Source organism: Corvus brachyrhynchos, unplaced genomic scaffold (assembly GCF_000691975.1).
Source record: "Corvus brachyrhynchos isolate BGI_N302 unplaced genomic scaffold, ASM69197v1 scaffold310, whole genome shotgun sequence".
Taxonomy (NCBI): Eukaryota; Metazoa; Chordata; class Aves; order Passeriformes; family Corvidae; genus Corvus; species Corvus brachyrhynchos.
This window is the reverse complement of record NW_008236213.1, coordinates 2,705,905-2,725,993: the sequence shown is the minus strand read 5'-3', so window position 1 is coordinate 2,725,993 and position 20,089 is coordinate 2,705,905. Positions and strand designations below refer to the sequence as shown.

General features: G+C 38.3%; 1 protein-coding gene across 7 annotated transcripts in view; it reads left to right on the top strand.

Annotated features, from left to right (window-relative positions):
* Positions 1–19,651, top strand: part of GPBP1 (GC-rich promoter binding protein 1) — a 37,564-nt gene extending 17,913 nt beyond the window's left edge. For 3 of the 7 annotated variants that reach the window (XM_017744024.1, XM_017744038.1, XM_017744030.1), the window contains exons 5-13: positions 4,365–4,513; positions 4,996–5,219; positions 5,849–5,915; positions 7,993–8,177; positions 9,142–9,282; positions 9,757–9,921; positions 13,549–13,733; positions 17,177–17,279; positions 18,350–19,651. In XM_017744024.1, the coding sequence (XP_017599513.1) occupies positions 4,365–4,513; positions 4,996–5,219; positions 5,849–5,915; positions 7,993–8,177; positions 9,142–9,282; positions 9,757–9,921; positions 13,549–13,733; positions 17,177–17,279; positions 18,350–18,508 (1,378 nt within the window). In that variant the 3' untranslated portion in view covers positions 18,509–19,651. Of the gene's footprint in view, positions 1–4,364; positions 4,514–4,995; positions 5,220–5,848; positions 5,916–7,992; positions 8,178–9,141; positions 9,283–9,756; positions 9,922–13,548; positions 13,734–14,963; positions 15,109–17,176; positions 17,283–18,349 lie in introns of those variants that run through there. The other 4 variants (XM_017744053.1, XM_008642977.2, XR_001865180.1 and 1 more) reach the window with 3 other exon arrangements.
* Positions 19,652–20,089: the final 438 nt, after the last annotated feature.

Genomic DNA, 20,089 nt, shown 5'->3' with positions numbered 1-20,089 from the left:
GGACCAGATGAGGACTTTTGCTCCAAATGGGAAAGGAGAAAACCTCAGTCCCTAGAGATGAACCAGATGAGGACTTTTGCTCCAAACGGGAAAGGAGAAAACCTCAGTCCCTAGAGATGAACCAGATGAGGACTTTTGCTCCAAATGGGAAAGGAGAAAACCTCAGTTCCTAGAGATGCTCCCAGAGATAGTCCTAACGATGAAGATGATGAAGACCCTTTGCTCCCAGGGAAGGAGAAGGGCCTCTGTTTTTGTTTCTGAACGGCTCAACCTTAAAATTGTACCCCAAAAAACTTCAAGAGTGGACCCTCGAAAGCAGTTGCGGGAAAAGCTGCAAGTCGGGGGAAGGGACTCACATGCGAGCAGAGAGACTCCTCTGCCTAAATGGACTGAACAATATTTGGAAGTGGGCGGCTGTCTCGTTGTGATAATGTTTTCATAGCACGAGCAAGAAGAGACTTCTCTTTCTAAATGGACTGAACAAGGTTATTATGGAAGTGGTAAACAGACTGAACATCTTAAGGGTTGTCTTTTTACATTGTCAGCGGGAGAAGGGAGGAAGGTGGGGGGAGGAGAAGAGTTCTGAAGGTGGTAAAATTTTTTTTTCCCTTCTTTTAGGTCTGTTAATAAACTTCTTTATATTCTTTCAAGTTTGGTGCCTGCTTTGCGTTTCTCCTAATTCTTATCTCACAGAAGATAAACAGTAATGAGTATTTTAGACCAAACCACTACATCCTGTCATCCAAGTGATTAAAACTATGCTTTTTTAGACTTTCTGAAATGGCTCTGCAGTTGATGGTGGAATGCTTGTTGCTGCTGATGGAGTGTGATGCTTTCACTCTGTTACACATCTTTACTCTGGTTGTTTCATCTAGACTACTGTTACTTTATATAATGGGACAGCTTGGAAATGGGAAATAATAATCTCTTAATTGTTAGAATTTGTAAATATTCCTGGAAGTCTTGAGTATGTCTTTCTCAGAAATGTTTTTTCCTGGCCTATCTTTCTACTCTTCATTAATTTGTGGAATGCAGAAGCAGAGTCAGCACTGGATATTAAAACTCTTCTCTGCTTCCCTATTCGTAGACCTATCTTCACTGTAATAGTTTGAATTCTATATTTGTATCTGCTGCTCTGAGGATTGCTTTGCTTTTCTTCAGGGTATTTATATAAGCTTCATGCAGTCTTTCATGTCCATGTCAAATGCTTAGCCTTGAGAAACTTAACGGCAGTAGGCTTGTGGTATTGTCAAATGCACAGATAGCTGACAGTGTTAGTTGTGTTCCTAGTGCTTTGCTTATGTATGTCTACACAAACATGAAGGCATTTTTTTAGTCAGGTCATTAAATGTCCTTATTTATATCACTCTGTTTATGTTTCTTCTACCTTGACCTAGCTAGATTGATTGTTTAGTATAATCTGCTTCTGGGAACATCAGGCCTATCCGTTCTGGGATACGTAGTCTCTGAAAATCCAAATTAGGATGCAGACTCTTTGTTTTCTTTCTCTGTGATTTCTGATGCATTCAATTGTTTTAGTCTGATTTTTTCAACTGAATATGTTTTAAATTGGGAAAGTATTTGGAGCTTAATTTAGTATGGTGTCACAACTGCAAAACAATCTTCACCACATATTTGAAGAGTCTGCTGCAAGAGGTTTACCTGCATGCTTTGTGTCAATATAGCAGGATAAAAGTAAGTTCCAGAACTACTTCACTACCACTAGAATATAACTGGGTTGTACTTGTCACCTCATTTCTGAATTGAGTGAAATTTCATTGGAAGTGTATTTTGTGGCTTCTGTTCTCTTCCATGATTCTTTGCCTCACGGAGTTTAGTTAGATTTTCTTCTCTTTCAAAAGCTCCATGCTGTATGCTTACTCTCTTTTAATATTTGTGTGTCATTGTCAGAATGCACCTTATTTCCCTGGATTACTTGCTCCCTCAATGATGAGCATTCTGTGATACACAGCACATTTGCATATTAAGTTCTTGAAAAGTCTGTTTGGTAGTTCTTAGTTCACAGAATAAGACTTGTAGATCCTCTACAAGACAGGTCTCAAATGTTGTGGCCCCCTGTCCCCTCTATTTCCTAAAATAGATTTATTTTCTGCTTCATGCGTATCAAAAAAGATGAAGAGAAGAGGAGATAAGAGGGATGAAGAGGAAGGTTGGGGTGAGAAAGCAAAGGTGTCTGTTTTGTTCAGAATGGAGCTGGAGTGAGCCTATGGTATCAACAACATTTAGTCTTGAGAAGGAGAAATTGAGCTCTACTTGGTCAATTTTTGTTTTCCGGAACTGTAATCACTTTCAGGGGTTACACCTACAGGAGCCTGGTTTTCCCTTTGAGCACTTACTAGCTGAGATGTGTTTCCTTACATAGCTCAAGGCTGGCATTATAGAAACCTGCTACCAGGAAGCTGTGATTGTGAATGAGCTGTTTAATGTGACCTAGAGATTACAGCTTGATTGAAATCCATCTCATCTATTGCTGCTGATTTCCTTTTAACAGCAAGCTTTTCTCGTCTCTCTCTCTCGATTACAGCAAAATCCACCTAAGTGGGTGTGTATCTGTCACTCAGCGGGTTTTGTTCCGGTCTGGAACTAAGGTGTTTGTGTCAGTGCAGTCTTGCAGATGGGCAGGTGGAATGAGAAGGTGTTGTAAATAGTGAAACCATCTTGGGATATGAACAAAACTTCTAAGAAAGTATTGCTGTAAAAAGGATATAGGGACATTGCAGATAAAGTCAATTTTTACAAGTTCACCTTTACTTCTTTTTAAGCCGTTAGACTTCCTGTATTTCTTAAAATCTGTTTCGTTTCTATCCCTTTTTCTTGATTGGCTGAACCAAATCGGATAATTTCTCAACTTCCAGAAATTGCCAATAAATTTCCTATTAATTACAAAGCTTACTGTGATCTCTGCCTTGAGAGGCTTTGTAGACTGGTATCTCCATCATGTGGGGAAAATGGAAACTGCATGATCTTTGCACACTATTTAGAAGCTTCAGATTCGTTATAGCATGTACTGCTCAAATACTATATATAAAATGCTGTCAGTTATACTTTGCAAAAAAATGTTGATAGTTTTGACGTTAATACAAAAAAATTTAAATTCCAAAAGCAATATTAAGAGCTTGTTGTGTGTAAATGAACAAATGAAGCATCTTCTAAAATTTCACCCAAGATTGGCAGATCTAGCACTTTCTGAAACTTTTGGCAGCTTAGTCAAAATCTGTTTAAGGATTTTCTTTTACTTAAATATTTAGATCAATTTGGTAATTTTTGAAGTACTTTTAATAGGTTTTTGAAGTTTTCTGGTTTTTTCTCTCTCCAAGGAGAGTTTGTCAAGTAATTCACTTCCTAGGTCTCAAATTGAGAGGGTAGTCCCTCTTTATTTGACTTCTGTACAATTTGGAAATACATGCTTTGATTTTTAAATATATACTTATTTGAGTTTGAATTTTGAGAAGTGAATATTGAACAGCACCTTGAGCTCTACAAGGGCATTTTCCATAGAGCTTTGGGTATCTTTTTTTGTGTGTGGGGTAGGTGGGAAGAAGGAAGTAATTTTAAAGGTGCACCCAGACATAAGGAAGACATGGGTTGTGCAAGGCAAGATATTTTTTTGGTTTAATCCCTTTAGATATGAATTCTAGTCAGGATGTGGTTGATTTCTTAGCGCTATGCTCAAGATAAGATTTTATTTTATAAACTACTTCCTACTGATACATTAAATATTTATTTCTTTAAAATTTCTCTAATGCATACTTATAAGCTGAAAATTTGAAGTATCTTTATAAATCTGGACACTTTTGATTCTACATTTTATTAGTATTTCGTAACTACTTGTGTTTGCCTTATTAAGTTAAAATGACAAGGTTAATGAACCACACTTTATTTGGGTATAGCTGCCTTGGGTGGAAGTGGTTCCTTGCTTTCTGTGGAATGCATGTATGTAGTCTCTGAAAATCCAAATTAAGATCCCAGACTTCTTTTCTGCCTTCCAAATTGTGATCTTCTGTCCTTTCTTACCTATTAAAAATTTTTTTTCTTCTGCTGCGGCACATGTCACTTGTGCTCTGTTCTGCTGCCAAAACAAAAGTAGATGCTTTTTATCTTGTGTCACAAACATGTGACTTAAGGGCTGTTTCAGTGTCCTGGAGCAGAAGATGCAGCTTCCACTTTGTTAGCCTGAGAGATGGCAACACAGCTCTGAACTTGACACAACCCTGACCTCAGAATGTGAGGACTGCTTCATGGTCTGTCATTCAAAGTTCTTGAAAGAATAAATTGTATATTACCATAAACAATGTGCATGTTACAGTTCTGATGATTAAGTTTTGTTATTAACCAGATCTCAGGTCTACCACTTGTGCTCCTTTACAGTCATCACTGAATTTTGAGAAACATTCTGAAAATTTTTCATGGGCAGAGAATCGTTATGAAGCAAATCGTAGAAGACACAACTCTTCAGAGGGATTTGATCCTAACATTGGAAGGCCGAATGGAGGTATAATTTATGGAACACTGTGAATATGTTTGCATCATTTCTTTGTAACACTAGCTAGAAAAGAAGTCTGATGATGATAGCTCATGTATGCTAAATCCTTTTTCTGCAGTGAAAGACTGATAATGGAAAGACACATCTTGGAGAGGATGTGAGCACTATGGGTCGGTCAAAGTAATGTGATTCCAGGTGTATTTCTCTCTTGAGTAGAATAAAAGTGTTGAGTTAATACTCTAGCCAACAGCATATAAATGAGCAGCCAGAAAAAGAGGTTGACTTGGCATAGTGTTGGCTGGGTATCTTCTTTCTCTGTCACTGTTTTGTAAGATCCTTCCCTGCTGCTTATGTGAAATAAAACTTGTTTACTGTGCTATCGTATCCCAGTATATGGAGCTGCTGACTTAACTACTTTAACAATTCTGCAAAGTAAAATATGCTTTTAAAATTGTTTGTAATTGTATTTCTTTAAAATTTAAAAATCCAAGGTCATTTTGGGCGAAAAGAGAGGAATGGTTGGCGTTCACAAGGCAGAAATGGTCCAGAAAATATAAACCATCGTGGGGGATACCATGGTGGAGGTTCCCGTACTCGTAGCAGCACCTTCCATTGTGGAAAAGGCCAAGGCCTGCATGAAAACAGTGTACCTGATAATGAAACCTGCAAAAAGGAAGACAGAGAAGTACCCAACCAGTTTGAGGCCGAGGATTTTGTAAGTAAATTATAATTACCATAAAAAAGGTTTATTTTTGTGTGCGTTTTGTCCATTACAAGTTACATCATGAGATTTTACCAGTTTCAGATCGTGATATAAGGAATCATCTTTTCCATAAGTAAGGGAATGTTAGTAGTTTGTCCATTAACTTGTTTCTCATTTTATATCCAGATTTTGTCACTGTATGTTTATTACTGTTACTTGTGTATTTAAGTGAAACTACAGTTGGATTCCAGTTTGGTGTGGTATGTGTATGTATTAGATTCTACACAGTTACCTTATTGGAAATCTGAAATAGTAACAAAGTAATCTTCATGCCTATGGCCTTTTGAGATCCCATGCTTCAACCTGCAATTAAGATGTAAGGAGAAGGGTGATCTTGCTCTTTGAAGAAACATGCATTGCTGTTTTTTGCTTTCTCTGGGCACTTCATGTAATGACATTGGCTGCTGCCTGAGATATTTTGTTGGAGAAGAGAAACAAGTGAGCATTGACCTGTTTGGTTCATGGGGGAAGTGTTTAGTCTGTCAGCAGAGGTTGTGCTGCTGGTGTTACTGTGATTGTTTATTTCATTCATCCCACAATTCAAGAGTTAATTTTTTAATAATGATAAACCTTTCTTTCAGCCATCTTTAAACCCTGAATATGAGAGGGAACCAAACCAGAATAAATCTCTAACTGCAGGTGTGTGGGGTGAGTATTTTTGGTGTTTTTAAATGCAAAAATGTAGCAGAGATCTGAAGTTGTTTTATTTGAAACACAAGCCTCTTTTTAGAATTATAAAGGTATAGATTGAGAAAACTTCAATACTGTTACAATGTAGGTAACTTTTTGTTAAAGGGCTAGCACTTCTATTTGAATATCAGTCAGCTGGTCTGCATCTACAGATGCAGCCACAACTAGTATTCTTTCCCAGAAGAAGTATCCATCTTTTTTGTAAAGATGTCAAGAATTTATCTTCATCTTTGTTTTCAAGAGGCAGTGCAATGAAGGTTGGTCACCTAAATTAGTGGTGTTGATTGCTAGCTGAAGGGTTTGTAAAAGAATGCTTCTGATTGATCAGATATGTTGGAAGAGTTTGGAGAGAAACATGGGAGAGCTGGAAGAGTAGGTTAGCTTGCAGAGATTTAAGGTCTCTTCCTGGAAGCAAATGTCATATGCTGTTGGTTGTGTTTGTGAATTATTTGTATAACAAATACAATCCTGAGCATGGGCATTGAGCAGGCCTGTAGTCTAGGACTGTTTTCTCATCTTCATCTGATTACGTTTGGCTATCATTTACAATTCTAATTGGCTTTGTGTAGTCAATTGTTTACCCCTAAGAAGGTGGTAGCTTTAGATGGCAGGGGTTTTAAAATAATAAATGTACTCAAAATAACAGCATTTCTCTTTATTTAAAAAAAAAATAATTAAACATAAAAGCTTTTACTTGTATACTTAAACTACTGCTAGTACTGAGATTTTAAAGGTATTTTAATTTGCTGATTCTGGTTCTCATACTTAACCAGTATTTTTTGCACTCTAAAGTGACATTAGATATAGGCCAACACCTCAGTATAAATATGTAATTGCTATAAACCTTTGCAGCATCATAAATAATTGGACAGCTTTCTGGTTTTGTGGTGTTAGCAGCTTTGCACGTGATAATCTACCTTTCAATAAAAGAGTCTTGTTTTGTAATTGAAAAACTGAAATTAAGGCTGCTATTATTGCCTTTAAAAGGGAACAGTATTCAGGACAGAGGAGTGTTACAGTCCCTTCTAATACCTGTTAAAAATGTGTGCATCTTTTAGATTGCATTTTACCCTGCGTATATGTGATGGGAGCCTGTGAGTATTGTGGAAAGTCTTGTCATGAGGTTTAATGAGAATGAAGTTATGACAAATATTTTGTAGCATCTACCTACTAAACAAAGCTAAAGTCATGTATGCTTTTAAGATAGGGTTTTGGTTTTTTTTTTTTTTAAACTGAGGATATAGTGACTCTGAAGTAGAATTGCTTGCAGGGAGAGGAGGTAGTACTTGAAAAGGTTCTTAGCAGTGGAATGCATGTACAAAAAATACATTTTTTTCACTTTTTGGCAATTTTAGAACTGTTTTTAGTAAATGTTCCTTAATACTGCTAAAGGACAGTTTCTCTAGTTAGACAGCTGACTGTATGTCTCCTAATTTGTGCTCCAGTGAACATGGAAATTTTGTCCTGTTGTGTCCATCTGAGGCATGGAGCTAGAGAAACTGGTCATTGCCATGGTCTAAAGTGTAGTGCACATCTTGTCTCATGTTTATGGAACCTCATTGTGGAGCTCTAAACTGAGCTGTTAATAAATGTATAACTAATTATTCTTTAGGAAATCTTAAGGGGAATACGAAAGCCATAATTTCTTTTGAAGTTTGGGGAGCTATCAATAACTGACAGTATTTTGATTTTAGAATTGCTATGCAGCATTCTCTAGAACTGTGTAGCAGACTTCTTTGAAGAGTATCTTTTCTTTCAAAAAATGCAATTCCTGCGTTGCCAAGTGAAATATTTTTAAAATTATGACAGTGGGGAATGGAACAGAACCTGTGTTTTACCAGACTCGCACACTGTGTTATTTGTGGAACTAATTCTGAACTAAGTTCCTGATTTATGCCTGTTTACTCTAGACCATATGGCTGTCCCATACCTTAGGAACTAAAAACTGGCAAGATTGTGTACACATGCACATACACACACACACATACATATATATATATCTATATACACACACTTCTTTTTTTTTTTGTTCCAGAGTACCCTTTAAATCCTAAATCTAGATCTCAGAGAATGCTGGTCATTAAAAAAGGCAGTACAAAAGAACTGCGAATATCTGGATTCCCAGTAGTGGGAAGTCTTCATTCACAGCCAGTAAAGAATGGAACTGGCACTAGTGTTTATAAAGGATTAGTCCCCAAACCTGTCACTCCACCGGCAAAGGTGAGTATTGGGTACCAGTGTCATGAAAAACATGCTGAGAAAAATCATACTGTAATTCTGAATGTGCTTATTCCATCCCTTAGAGTACAGTTCCTGGATTATCATGTATTCAACACTTGCGAAGTGCAACACAACCCAAAAATGAGTAGAAACAACTTTGCATTTTTTTTTCTAAATTATTAATTTAGTCTCTCTTTGCTTCTCAACTACCATTTTTGAGAAGTGTAGGAGCTGCACAAGTGAGAGTAAAAATGATATTTCTAACTTACAGAATAGCAGTGCATTTTGTATATATGATTTTAACAGCACAAAGTTAGATGTGTAGTGGAGAGGTATAGTCAGCATGATAATACCATCAGAATTTATCCCAGTTGTAGGCAAAGATGATATTATAACCTATTAGCGTCATTCTGGTCTCTTTCCAAATGCAGCTTTCCGTGTGCAGAATCACAGAATATTTTGAGTTGGAAGGGACCCACAAGGATCATCAAGTCCAGCTCTTAAGTGAATGGTCCCTATGGACTTCAAACCCATGACCTTGGCATTATTAGCACCAGGCTCTAACCAACTGAGCTATTTTCAGTGGCTTCATCTCTACTTTTTTGTTTCCGGATTTTTTTTTGTGCTCTTGAGAGCATGTGATGGATTAGTTCTTAACTCTGTAACATTCTGAATCTTAGATAATACTTCCAGCTGTTGAAGTCCCATATTTCATTTTCAATACCTGAAATACGAGGATCTTAATGGTTTTGAAATTTTAGTCTTTATAAAAACAGTGTGAACAGTATTTATGAGCAGATGAATTGCTCATAAACAGCCTCTTTTCCACAAGAAAACAGATGTTTGCACTACATTAAGGTTGCAGTTATGATTTGCTTTTGCTTAATCATTTTTCTGAAGATTCTTGAAACGAATCCTTTTGTAGTTAATGGTTCTTTACATTTCTGTTTATATTTCTGTCTAGCCGACACAGTGGAAAAGCCAAGCAAAAGAAAATAAACTTGGGCATGCATTTCCTCATGAACCTGCATATGCTGTTGGCAATTTCAGTTCTTTCAAATCAACTGTCAAGGCATTTGCTGTAACACAAAATTCAGTTAAAGAGGTAAAGCAGTGTCTGTAGTCAAATCTATGTAACATTTAATGTTATATATGATAATGTTTAAGTGAGGGCGATCAGTAAATTTTATGCAGAATTATATTAAATATGTTTTTTTGGAAGTTAGTGTGTGAGAAAGATGGAAGGCACATCACTGGCCTTAAAGTACTGCACAGTTCGCTTTGTGGGTTTGATTTGGAATAAAAACCTGCATTAGGAAATAAAGCCTGATATGTTTAGACTTCAAGACTGCTAAAGGTATTACATGTTTCAGAAGGCCCACTGTTCATGAGCAGTGCTCCATAAACTTGCATCTCTGGGTTTACATCTACAAACTGTATACCAAAATACAAATCTTCCCTCTGCTTTTGACTGTGAATATATGTGAAACCTAAAACAACAGATACCCTTGTCTAAAATAAAAATTTTCTAAATGAGACCACTTCTACCATTCTTTCTTTTTCTGACTTCCTACACTAGTATAATCGGTCAAGTTCTTCATCCCCTGTTGACAAATCTGGTCAGCCTCGTTTAACAAAATTGACAAGAATGCGGACTGATAAGAAGAGTGAATTTCTGAAAGCATTGAAACGAGATAGAGTGAAAGAGGAACATGAAGATGAGAATCATGATGGACAAGAGAAGGTAATTTTGTTCATACCTATTGTAGATCCAGTAGGTTTCAGGCAAACCATAAACTACTTTTTATTTTGCTGTAAACAGCTCTTAAATAATGGTTTTGAATCTCTAAATGATGGAAAAGAATTATACTTTGATGAATTTAAAAACATTTTTCCAAGTACTACTCTTCCTCCAGTGCTGCTTTGTAGTTTCTTTTTGTCTTTCTGCAGTATCTGTTAGTCATGTTAATGACTTAGGTACTTGTGTGTCTTTAGCAACAATAAAAAGGATAAATTAAGCTTAGTAAACTAACCTAATCATAGATGAATTTATGTTGGGAAATACCATTAAGATCATCGAGTCCAACCATTAACCCCATAGTGTCAAGTCTGCCAGTAAACCATGTATTCAGTGTCACATCTACATGTCTTTAAAATACCTCCAGGGATGGTAACTCAGTCACTTCCTTGGGCAGCCCATTCCAGTGCTTGACTACCCTTCCTGTGAAGAAAGTCTTCCTGGTGCCTAATCTGAGTCTTCCCTGACACAACTTGAGGCCATTTCTCGTGTTCTATCACAGGGTTGGCCAACCCCCACCTGGACACAGCCTCCTTTCAGGCAGTTGTAGAGACTGATGAGGTCTCCCCTGAGCCTCCTTTTCTCCAGGCTAAACACCCCCAGCTCCCTCAGCTGCTCCTCACAGGACTTGTGCTCCAGACCCTTCCCCAGCTCCATTGCCCTTCTCTGGACTCACTCCAGCACCTCAATGTCTTTCTTGCAGTGAGGGGCCCAGAACTGGACACAGCACTCGAGGTGTGGCCTCACCAGTGCCCAGTACAGGGGGCAATCCCTGCCCTGGTCCTGCTGGCCACACTATTGCTGATCCAGGCCAGGATGGCATTGGCCTTCTTGGCCACCTGGGCACACCCTGGCTCATGTTGAGCTGCTGTCACCAGCACCCCCAGGTCCTTTCCAGCCCCTCTGTCCCAGCCTGTGGCGCTGCCTGGGGTTGTTGTGACCCAAGGGCAGGGCCCAGCGCTTGGCCTTGTTGAACCTCACACCACTGGTCTCAACCCATGGATCCAGCCTGTCCAGATCCCCCTGCAGAGCCTTCGTGCCCTCCAGCAGATCAACATTTACACTCAGCTTGATGTCACCAGTGAACCGACTGAGAGTGCACTTGTCGGATCATTGATAAAGATACTAAACAGAAGTGCTCCCACTACTGAGCCCAGGGGAGCCTCACCCATGACCGGCCACCAGCTGAATATGACTGCACTCACAACACTCTCTGGGCCTGGCCATCTAGGCAGTTTTTATCCAGTGAAGAGTGCACCTGTTCAAGTCATGGGCTGCCAGCTTCTGCCGAATTCTGTGGGAAACTTTGTCAAAGAAGGGCTTTATTAAAGTCCAGGCAGAAAACAACAACAACCTTTTCTTCATCCACTAACCAGGTCACCTTGTCATAGAAGGAGATCAGGCTGGCCAAACCTATACACTGGGCCCGATCCCCTGGTTGTCCTGCATGTGCCGTGTGATGGCACTCACAGTGATCTTGCCCGTGACCTTCCTTGGCACCAAGGCCAGTCTGACAGGCCTGTAGTTCCCTGGAATTTCTTTCCAACCCTTTTTATAAATGGATGTCACATTTGCCAACGTCTGGTTGCTTGGGACCTCTCCAGTAATCCAGGACTGCTGGTAAATGATGGAAAGTGGCTCAGTGAGCTGCCGGCTCCCTCCGTACTCTTGTGTGAATCCCATCTGGCCCCAACAGACTTATGGAGGGCAGTATTTCATACCTGGGCTGCTAGTTATCCTACAAAACAAAAACCTTGGTTCTGCTTCCCAAACCATTTCCTTTCCAACTATTATTTAGGTAACCAGAAGTTCTCTATTTTGGTCTAATCATAGGAGCAAGAGCTCAATATATGCAAAAACCACCGGTTTTTACTAATTTGGAACTTGAAGGCCTGTAATGTCTGTGTATTATATGCATCAGGTTTCTTTCAGTCTGAATTGATTTATGCAGTGCTTGACTCATACCCGAGAATATTTGTGCCAATGCTACCAGCCACCAACAAGTTATCATACATAGACCAAGTGAAGATAAGTATTTTATTATTCAGAATGAGATGATTACAAGCCTTTTTGCTGTAAATGAGTGGTTTAAAATGTCTTATTAAAACAAGAAATTCCATAAATTACAAATCAGCCAGATAAAAAAGTGATTTTGAGAAAGAGATATTAGGTTTCTGAGATACTAAAAAGGAACTGTGCCAGTGTACATTGCTCATAAAAGTGAGATCGACTTTTCTGATCCTGATGCTATTTCAGCCAAGATAGAATTTACTGTAATGGGACTGTACAACTTAGCTATATATGTGAGCTATCTTTTCATTGGGCATTCTGTGACTGAGTGCCCTGAGATGGATATTGGAGGTAGTTTTGTTCATGTGTTCAGAAAATACACAAAGATTTTGATTTAAGATTAAGAAGATCTTGAGGTTCAGAATTCTGAAATAATTAGGCAAATTTTACTCAGCAGCTGAATCACACTTGGAAGATGTTTTTCCCTATATATTGCAATTGCTTAATAAATTTCTAAGTTTTTCTTGATATTATGTGACATTCTTCAGGCATATAATGTAACAGCTGAATTTATGTTTACTGGGATATGTGTTCTTAACAATATCATGCTGATGATTCTAAAATTTCTGAAAGCAGACAACATGTGAGTGGGAGGGAAATGCTGATGGTCTTGATCCTGTGCTCTGAGGTACGGTTTCTTAGAGCTGTAGAAGATTGCATGATTTCCTCCTGCTATGGGTAATGCTTTTATGTGCCCAGTTTAGGGATTTTGTTGTTGAAACGGTGTTAACTAGATAATGATTGTACTCTTCTTTGTTTTTACAGTTGGTAATACTTCAGAGGCTCTTTGGCTCATTCATAAATAAGAATTACGGGTTGCTGAATGAGTAGAGTAGAAAGAAATACCTCACGTTTATAAGATAAAGACCTTTTAATCTTTGAGTGAACCGGAACAGTTTGCTTTCTAAATAAATTTTCTTCCTGGTTTGTATTTCATGGCTAGTAATTTACAGTTGCTGTTCACAGTAGCCTGAGAAGGTGGAGTTGAGTGCATGTGAGTAAGTGAACTTGTCTGAATTTAAAGAGCAGTATCCAGTCTTTCTGAATTCATGGCAGAGAATTTGCTATTTGAGATACGGGTGTTGTGACCTGCCCCTTAAACGAAGTAAATTTGAGAACTCATATATTTTCAGACTTCTCCTGACACACATAGCTCTGATATTTATTAGGAAAATTATAAATTCAACAGCCTGTTACTTTCGTGAGTATGAAGGGCAGCTGAAGTAAGTTTGAATTTTAAGGTGTGTAAACTTTGCAGAAAAAAAATGTGGAGAAAAGCATGCGAGTTGCTTTCTGCATTACTTGATCAGTAGCATACCTTAAGAATTCTTTAGTATGCAGGTATTGCAAACGCCAGAAGGGTGAACAGAATTACCCCGAAGTATACAATCTCTGCACTTAATTTAAACTAAACAGAACCACTGAATTCCAGCACTTCTGGATACTTACTTGTGGATGGAATTCACTTTAAATTTTGTAATGTAAAATTATTTTTATATTTAGGATGAGGAGTCCTTCAGCGTGCATAATGGCAACAGTCCTCATCGTGAGAGAGATATAAACCGAAACTTTGAAAATGAGATTCCACAGGAGAACGGCAATGCTTCAATTACACCTCAGCAGATCATTCAGTCTTCAGCTTTCCCTCAGGCAAATGTTCTTTCAAGCTCACTTGAGGCAGAGCATAGGTATGTACTTTATATAACATAAAGAGTGTTCCTTCATGGTAGCTGAGCATGTTCATAAATACCTACTAGTTCAGAAGTCAGAATCTGAAAACTGAGAACACATAAAATGTTTCTTGAGTAATGTCAAATTTGTCTTTTAGACATGTACTAATTTAACATGAGATATACTTTGTTTCTTAGACCTGTGTATTGACCTACATCCAATTTTTAGGGAAGAAAGTTTATTTCCTAGTAAAGAATATAGCAAACTGCATAGTGACTTCATCCCTCTGATTTTGGTTTAGGTATTTGGGAGGAACAATGCATGTAATTTCTGTTTGTATGAATAATATTTAAAATGCTGCATCTTATATAAAACTCCAGCAAGTTTTTCATCATTATTAAAGTAATTAATTACTTTTGTAGCTGATTTGTTGACACTGTTAGTGATATCACAGGATAGTCCACTGGAAGGTAGGAAAGTAATTTCACAAAAAGGATTGAAACAATTTTATTATCCCAGTAAAGCAACTCCAGTAGCAATTGGTAGATATGAGAATGATGCTGCTTGGAAAATCACAACCAAGTCTGGAAATGAGCTAGTCATTAGCTCTGTCAGATTCTTATAGTTTCTGGCAACTACAGAATTGCAGTGACAGATTAGACAGATTTTTTTCTGTGATAGAGTCTATACATTGGACTAGAGGACTCTTTGTTTTGTAGCACCTGTAGAAGAAACTTTCATTTCCTCTTACTCCTCATGAGTATGAAGAGTACAACGCACCCTGCTCTGTTCCTTTTTTTCCACCATTGGCTATGGAAACAGAAAGCCTTGGCCTAGTCTTGGAGTAGCAACATCACTGACATGAGTGATACCAGGTGGGATGAGTTCTGTCACTGGAGTGTTGTGGATGGTGGCAGGCTCCTCAGGACGCACAGACAGGCAGGAGAGGTGCGGGAGTGGCATTGTATCTAATGGAGGGGCTGGAATATATGGAGCTTGCAGCTGGCAGTGGCATGGTTAAGGGTCTCTGGATAAGGATTAAGGAGCAAAGAAAGAAAGCAGATGTCATGGCTGGAGTCCACTGTAGGCCACTCACTCAGGATGATGACACCGACTGTCCTTTAAGGAGCTAAGGAACGCCTCTAAATCAACTGCTGCTGTCCTAATGGGGGACTTCAACTTGCCAGATGTTAACTTGGAATACCATGGACATGTGAAGGCTACAAAAATGCTGCTTGTCATTGCAGGGAGAAAATCCGTGACTTTCAGAAAGAGACAATGTTCTTCATTCAGAGTGTGGCTGGGCACTGGAACAGACTTCCCAGGGAAGTGGTCACAGCACCAAGCCTGAGAGAGTTCAAGAAGTGTTCGGACAGTGTTCTCAGTCACAGGGTGTGATTCTTGGAGTTGTTCTGTGCAGGGCCAGGGGTTGGATGCAATGTTCCTTGTGGGTCCCTAGGATTCTGTAAAATCTTTGGCTGCTAGAGGCTGATGATTTTTTAACTGGAAGATGGCAGTCAAATCTAACTCTTAGTTTTTCAATTCAAATTACTTTAAATGGCCTTAATAGGATTTCTGGGAAAATGTATTTCTTTTGTGATATCTCAGAGGGGCTGTGTCCATACTGCCTCAGCCCTTTGGCTGTGAGCTCAGCATGTGCATGGGACAGATTTTATGGTTAGCCTTTTTGTGGTAAATTTTACTTGGTGTCACCAGCTTAGCCCCCAGGTTACTTTTGCATACCTAGTAAGAGTATTGGCACATTTTGTAGAAAAGGGCTTCCTTCCTACTGGGGAAGTTTCCAACGTGCAGCAATCCTGTTACCAAGTTTGCTAATCCAAAGTGATTTTTTTACGTAGTTCACACTTTTAACCATTCTAGAATGGTGTTGATTTAAAGGACATTGGTGCTGCTAACTTTACACAATGTTGCTTTAAAGTTAGTTAGCCATTACCCTAAATTTTACTTCCATTAACAGGAGCTCTGTAACCATTTACTTAATTGAATGCAGTGTTAGTGTCTGAGCTTGCTTGCAGTAAAACTTGCTAATTCAACTATCACTGAACTCCATTTGGCCTTATGTTTTTCTGTATGGCTATACAAATGTATGTATTCTCTTAGCGTTTTGGATGACTTGCATATATTTTTACTGCTTCCTGATTATTTGATTGTTTCTGCCTGTTACACTGTCCAGTTTGGTCCAAATGCTACAGGGGATTCAATTTCCATTTCTTTTACTCTCTTACTGATGGTTTTTTTCCTCCTTCTACAGTTTTCTCCTCCTTCTACAGTTCCAGGCTTTTGTTATGGTTCTAAAAACAGTCATTGGTGGCTTTGGTTATCTTCAAGTTTCCCCAGTGCACATCCACTGTATTGGGATATAGAGTTCTTTGTGGGGAGGTTTGTGTTGAAGGGCATTTTTTGCTGATGTCTGCCTAAATGAAGTGCCTGGCATATGATATCAGCTGTGAGTTTGTCTTGCTTTCCCATTTTAATATGTTCACTGTTTTTTAGCTTTTAATGTCAGCTCTGGCATATATTTTAGAAACCTCTTTATTTTCTGTGGAATAGCTTTAGTCTGCTTTAATGTTTAAGGTCAAAAGATGCCTAGTTTGCCTGAAGAAGGTGCTAATCCTTTTGGCAAAAACTTTGCAGCAGCAAACTTAATAACTTCACAGTTATTATGTCACAGTGTTTTCATCCCTCACATGACCCCTGTTTTCACAGCATCTTCAATGTAAAACCACTTTCTTCTTGCTCAGATACTTCCATCCCTCTTTTGGAACTAGCCAAAACATGTTGAGATATACATCTTTGTATATCTCAGGCTTAGTTACAGGAGGAATCTTTCTTCTTCTCATTTTTCCCCTTACCCCAAAATTCACTCCTAGGTGTTCAAGCTGAAATACCAGCACGTGCTGTTGGGTGAGACTCAGTTGTGAAGAAGCCTGACAGAGCTCTTGACATGAACATTTTTGTAAAAAAGAAATTACATGAGGCCATTGCATTCTGAATTGGCTTCCATTGAGGGACACCACCAATATTCCTCACTCTTTGCTTTGTTATTCAGGAGAACTTGCAGAGTCCCTCAGTGTGTCTTTGTCTCTTCATACTGTTCTCAGGGGAGTACATTGCTACTTCACTAACAGTTATAAGTTATGTTAAGAAAATACATTCTTACTGTTCCACCTGACACAGATATTAGAATGAAATTACTGTTTTTACCACATATAGTGGTAGAATAGGGTCATCTTTGAGGGATCTGGGAACTTAGCTTCTGTGCTTTACATATCTTTTATAAGACTTTGAACTCACACTTATGTAAGAGTATGTTTAAAAAAAAATACAGGCTGATTAATCAATGCATTTGTTGCAGATCTTTAGACATGTAAGTAGGCAGAGCTTGAAATATCTGAGTGTGTGTAGCAAATTCCTTAATGTTGTCCTTCATAACTTAAAGGTTGTTAAAGGAGATGGGCTGGCAAGAAGACAGTGAAAATGATGAAACATGTGCTCCACTAACTGAGGATGAGATGAGGGAGTTCCAAGTCATTAGTGAACAGGTAACATTAAGTTAATTTTCCTTTTTAAACCTGTAGTTGGTTACCCTAGATGCCTATTTTTGAGGAGGATGTGCAGTAATTTTGATTGTTAGGGACGTTGCTGTTCTACTACCATTTCAGGACTCTGCTTTTAGAAGTACAGTTGCTTCAAAAAACCAATGCTGACTGTAGCTCAGCCTATTCACAGAGTATCAAGGGAAGGGTAGGGGGTGCTTCTGAGTAGTCTCAGTATTGCTGTTGGTAGAAGTGCACAGACTTTAAAGCTCCTCAGCTTAGCCTAAGGAAAGAGAGTCTTCTTCCAAGGTAAATTTTATGTAGTTTCCTTGCTACTCCGCAAGGTGCATTTTCTTTTTTGGGAATTGAGAGACATTTAATTTACTAGTAACAAAGTATGAAAAGGCAATCTAGACTTGATTTTTCCTTAATTTTTTTTTTTTTGTTAGGAGTGTTGAGTATACTTGGTGGGGTCAGTGAGAACGAGTCAGAAGGGAGAATTGTGTGTGGTGCTAAATCTGAACATTCAGTGTTTCTATGTCTAGCAACATACATATTGAGTAGAGCATTTGGAATATTGAACTCTCAAATGCTTGTCTTAGTGCACACCTGCATTAAACGTGAAAATGCAGTAATTCCTTTCCTTTTATAGAATCTGTGTCTTTGACTTTCCAGTTGCTGAGAAATCCATTCCTTTCTGCTGCATCTCTTCTGCGCCCCTTCCCTATTGCCCCTTGCCCTTCTGAGCACAGATCTTTGCAGCACTGTGGGAAAGGGGACTGCCTTGCAGGGAGAGACCATTTGGGAGGAGGAATCTGTGGGCCAAGATGTGTGGGGACGTGGGTCAGAACAGGGTGAACTCTCGTTGACTGCAGGAGTTCAGCACAACTGGAGACACGTGGATACAGGTGGCTGGCCAGGAGTGAAGGCTTGCAGGGGAGTTACCCTTTGTGTGTGTATCTGAAAAGCTGTGGATCCAATGTAGCCCAGAGGTGAAGATGCAAAGTGTTGAATTGCAACAGATGGTTGTGTTTGGCATTTTCTTTCTCTAAATGTATCATGTTTTCACATTTCAGTTACAAAAAAATGGCCTTCGGAAAAACGGCATTTTGAAAAATGGCCTCATCTGTAATTTTAAATTTAGCCCCTGGAAAAACAGCACTTTCAAACTTGCTCTGGAGAATGAGGATTCTGAGACGAGCAGCAGTGATACATCTGATGATGATGATGTGTGAAGACTTCTGTAACACCTGTAGAAGCCCATTTGTTCTCGTGAAGATTTGGGGATGTGTTGTCCAAAAAACAAGAATTATAGTTTCTGTAGTTACATGCCCACTACAGGGACAATGATTGGATTTTTCTGTGAAGGAAGCAAAGAATGTTTTGTTGGGTGTGTTGAAAATCACTATAATTTCTCTGTAAATGAATGTTGTAGAATGAGGCCTTGGGTTCATCCAGCATTGACTTTCATCACCGAAGCATTTCTGACTAGCAGTGTGACAGTGTTACAAATCAGACTTTCTCACTTAATAATAAAAGCAAAGAATTGTGTAATGTCTTGGAAAGCTTCTGTCTTAAAATGTCTAAGGAGAAGAAGCAAAACTTGACACAGTGTTTTGCTTGCCAAATAATTTCTTTCCTACAGTGGAGATCAGTGAGTCCACTTTGTACACAAAATGGGCAATGTAGCATGTTGGCTAAAATGAGCAAAGTGCACTAAAACTCTTTTCCTTAATTGAGCTGTTGAACTGTTCTACAAATAACTGCTCTCTAGCCATTTGTAGTGTTGTCGTTATTAATGGCAAAAGACTCTGATGTTACAGTTCCAAATTTCTAGAATTAACTTTTAAATTGAAAGCTTTAAGGGGGTATTGCAAGACCCTTATTTCCCACAGTGACTTGTGGGAAAATAAGCAGTTTGATTTTACAATTCAACATGCAGAAAAATCGTTACACTGACTGGATTTGTCCACTACATGGGAAATAAACTGATTTACGGAGTATTGTCTCAGTGCACAGCATCATGGGTATTGTTTTTAGATCTGCTAAGTTTTGTTTGCATTTATATTACATGTACTCTGGCAGCAATGCAGTTCTGTATTTCAGAACAAGGTAAAAATACTTGCATCACCAGATCTTGCTTTTATAGCAGCAGAAGTATATGTGTGCAATAACCACCTGTTTTGCTTATTCTGTGTCAGACTTTTTCTTTATGATCTCACATTTAAAAAACAATATTGTATTATTTATAGTTTTATTTGGTTTATTTTAGTTTTTAAATATTTTCCACAGTTGTATAAGCTGTGTAACATTAATTCATAAGCACAACTGCTCTCGGGGATGTCACATATGTTTATAACATAGCAGATATATATATAGACACTTCCCTTTCAAGATGTTTTTGAATTCTATAGTAAATTATTTCCAGTTTAGAACTTGAAAGCAAAAAATATTTGTAAAGTTGAGATTTTGTCCATATTTCTTTAGGAAAATACTTTTTTTAAAAGGTGGCATAATTTTGGGCCAAAGTTGGTACGTTTCCCTTTTTTATTTATTATTAATTTAAATAGATATTTCTTTTCAAGAGGCCAGTTTTTGTATTAGAAGAGGCTTGCAAATGTTGATGTAGTTAATTTTAGCATGGTGTATTGAAATACTCCATTTTCTAATCTCAAGAGGATGAAAATGATTCTTTTTTAAAAAGTAAACAGAAATATTTGTAATGATGTTTTTCCTACCTGCATGCCTTATACACCTTTCTCCTTCCCCTCTCCTGTAGTTTTTTTTTAACTGACTTTGACACGTTAGTGTCTTGT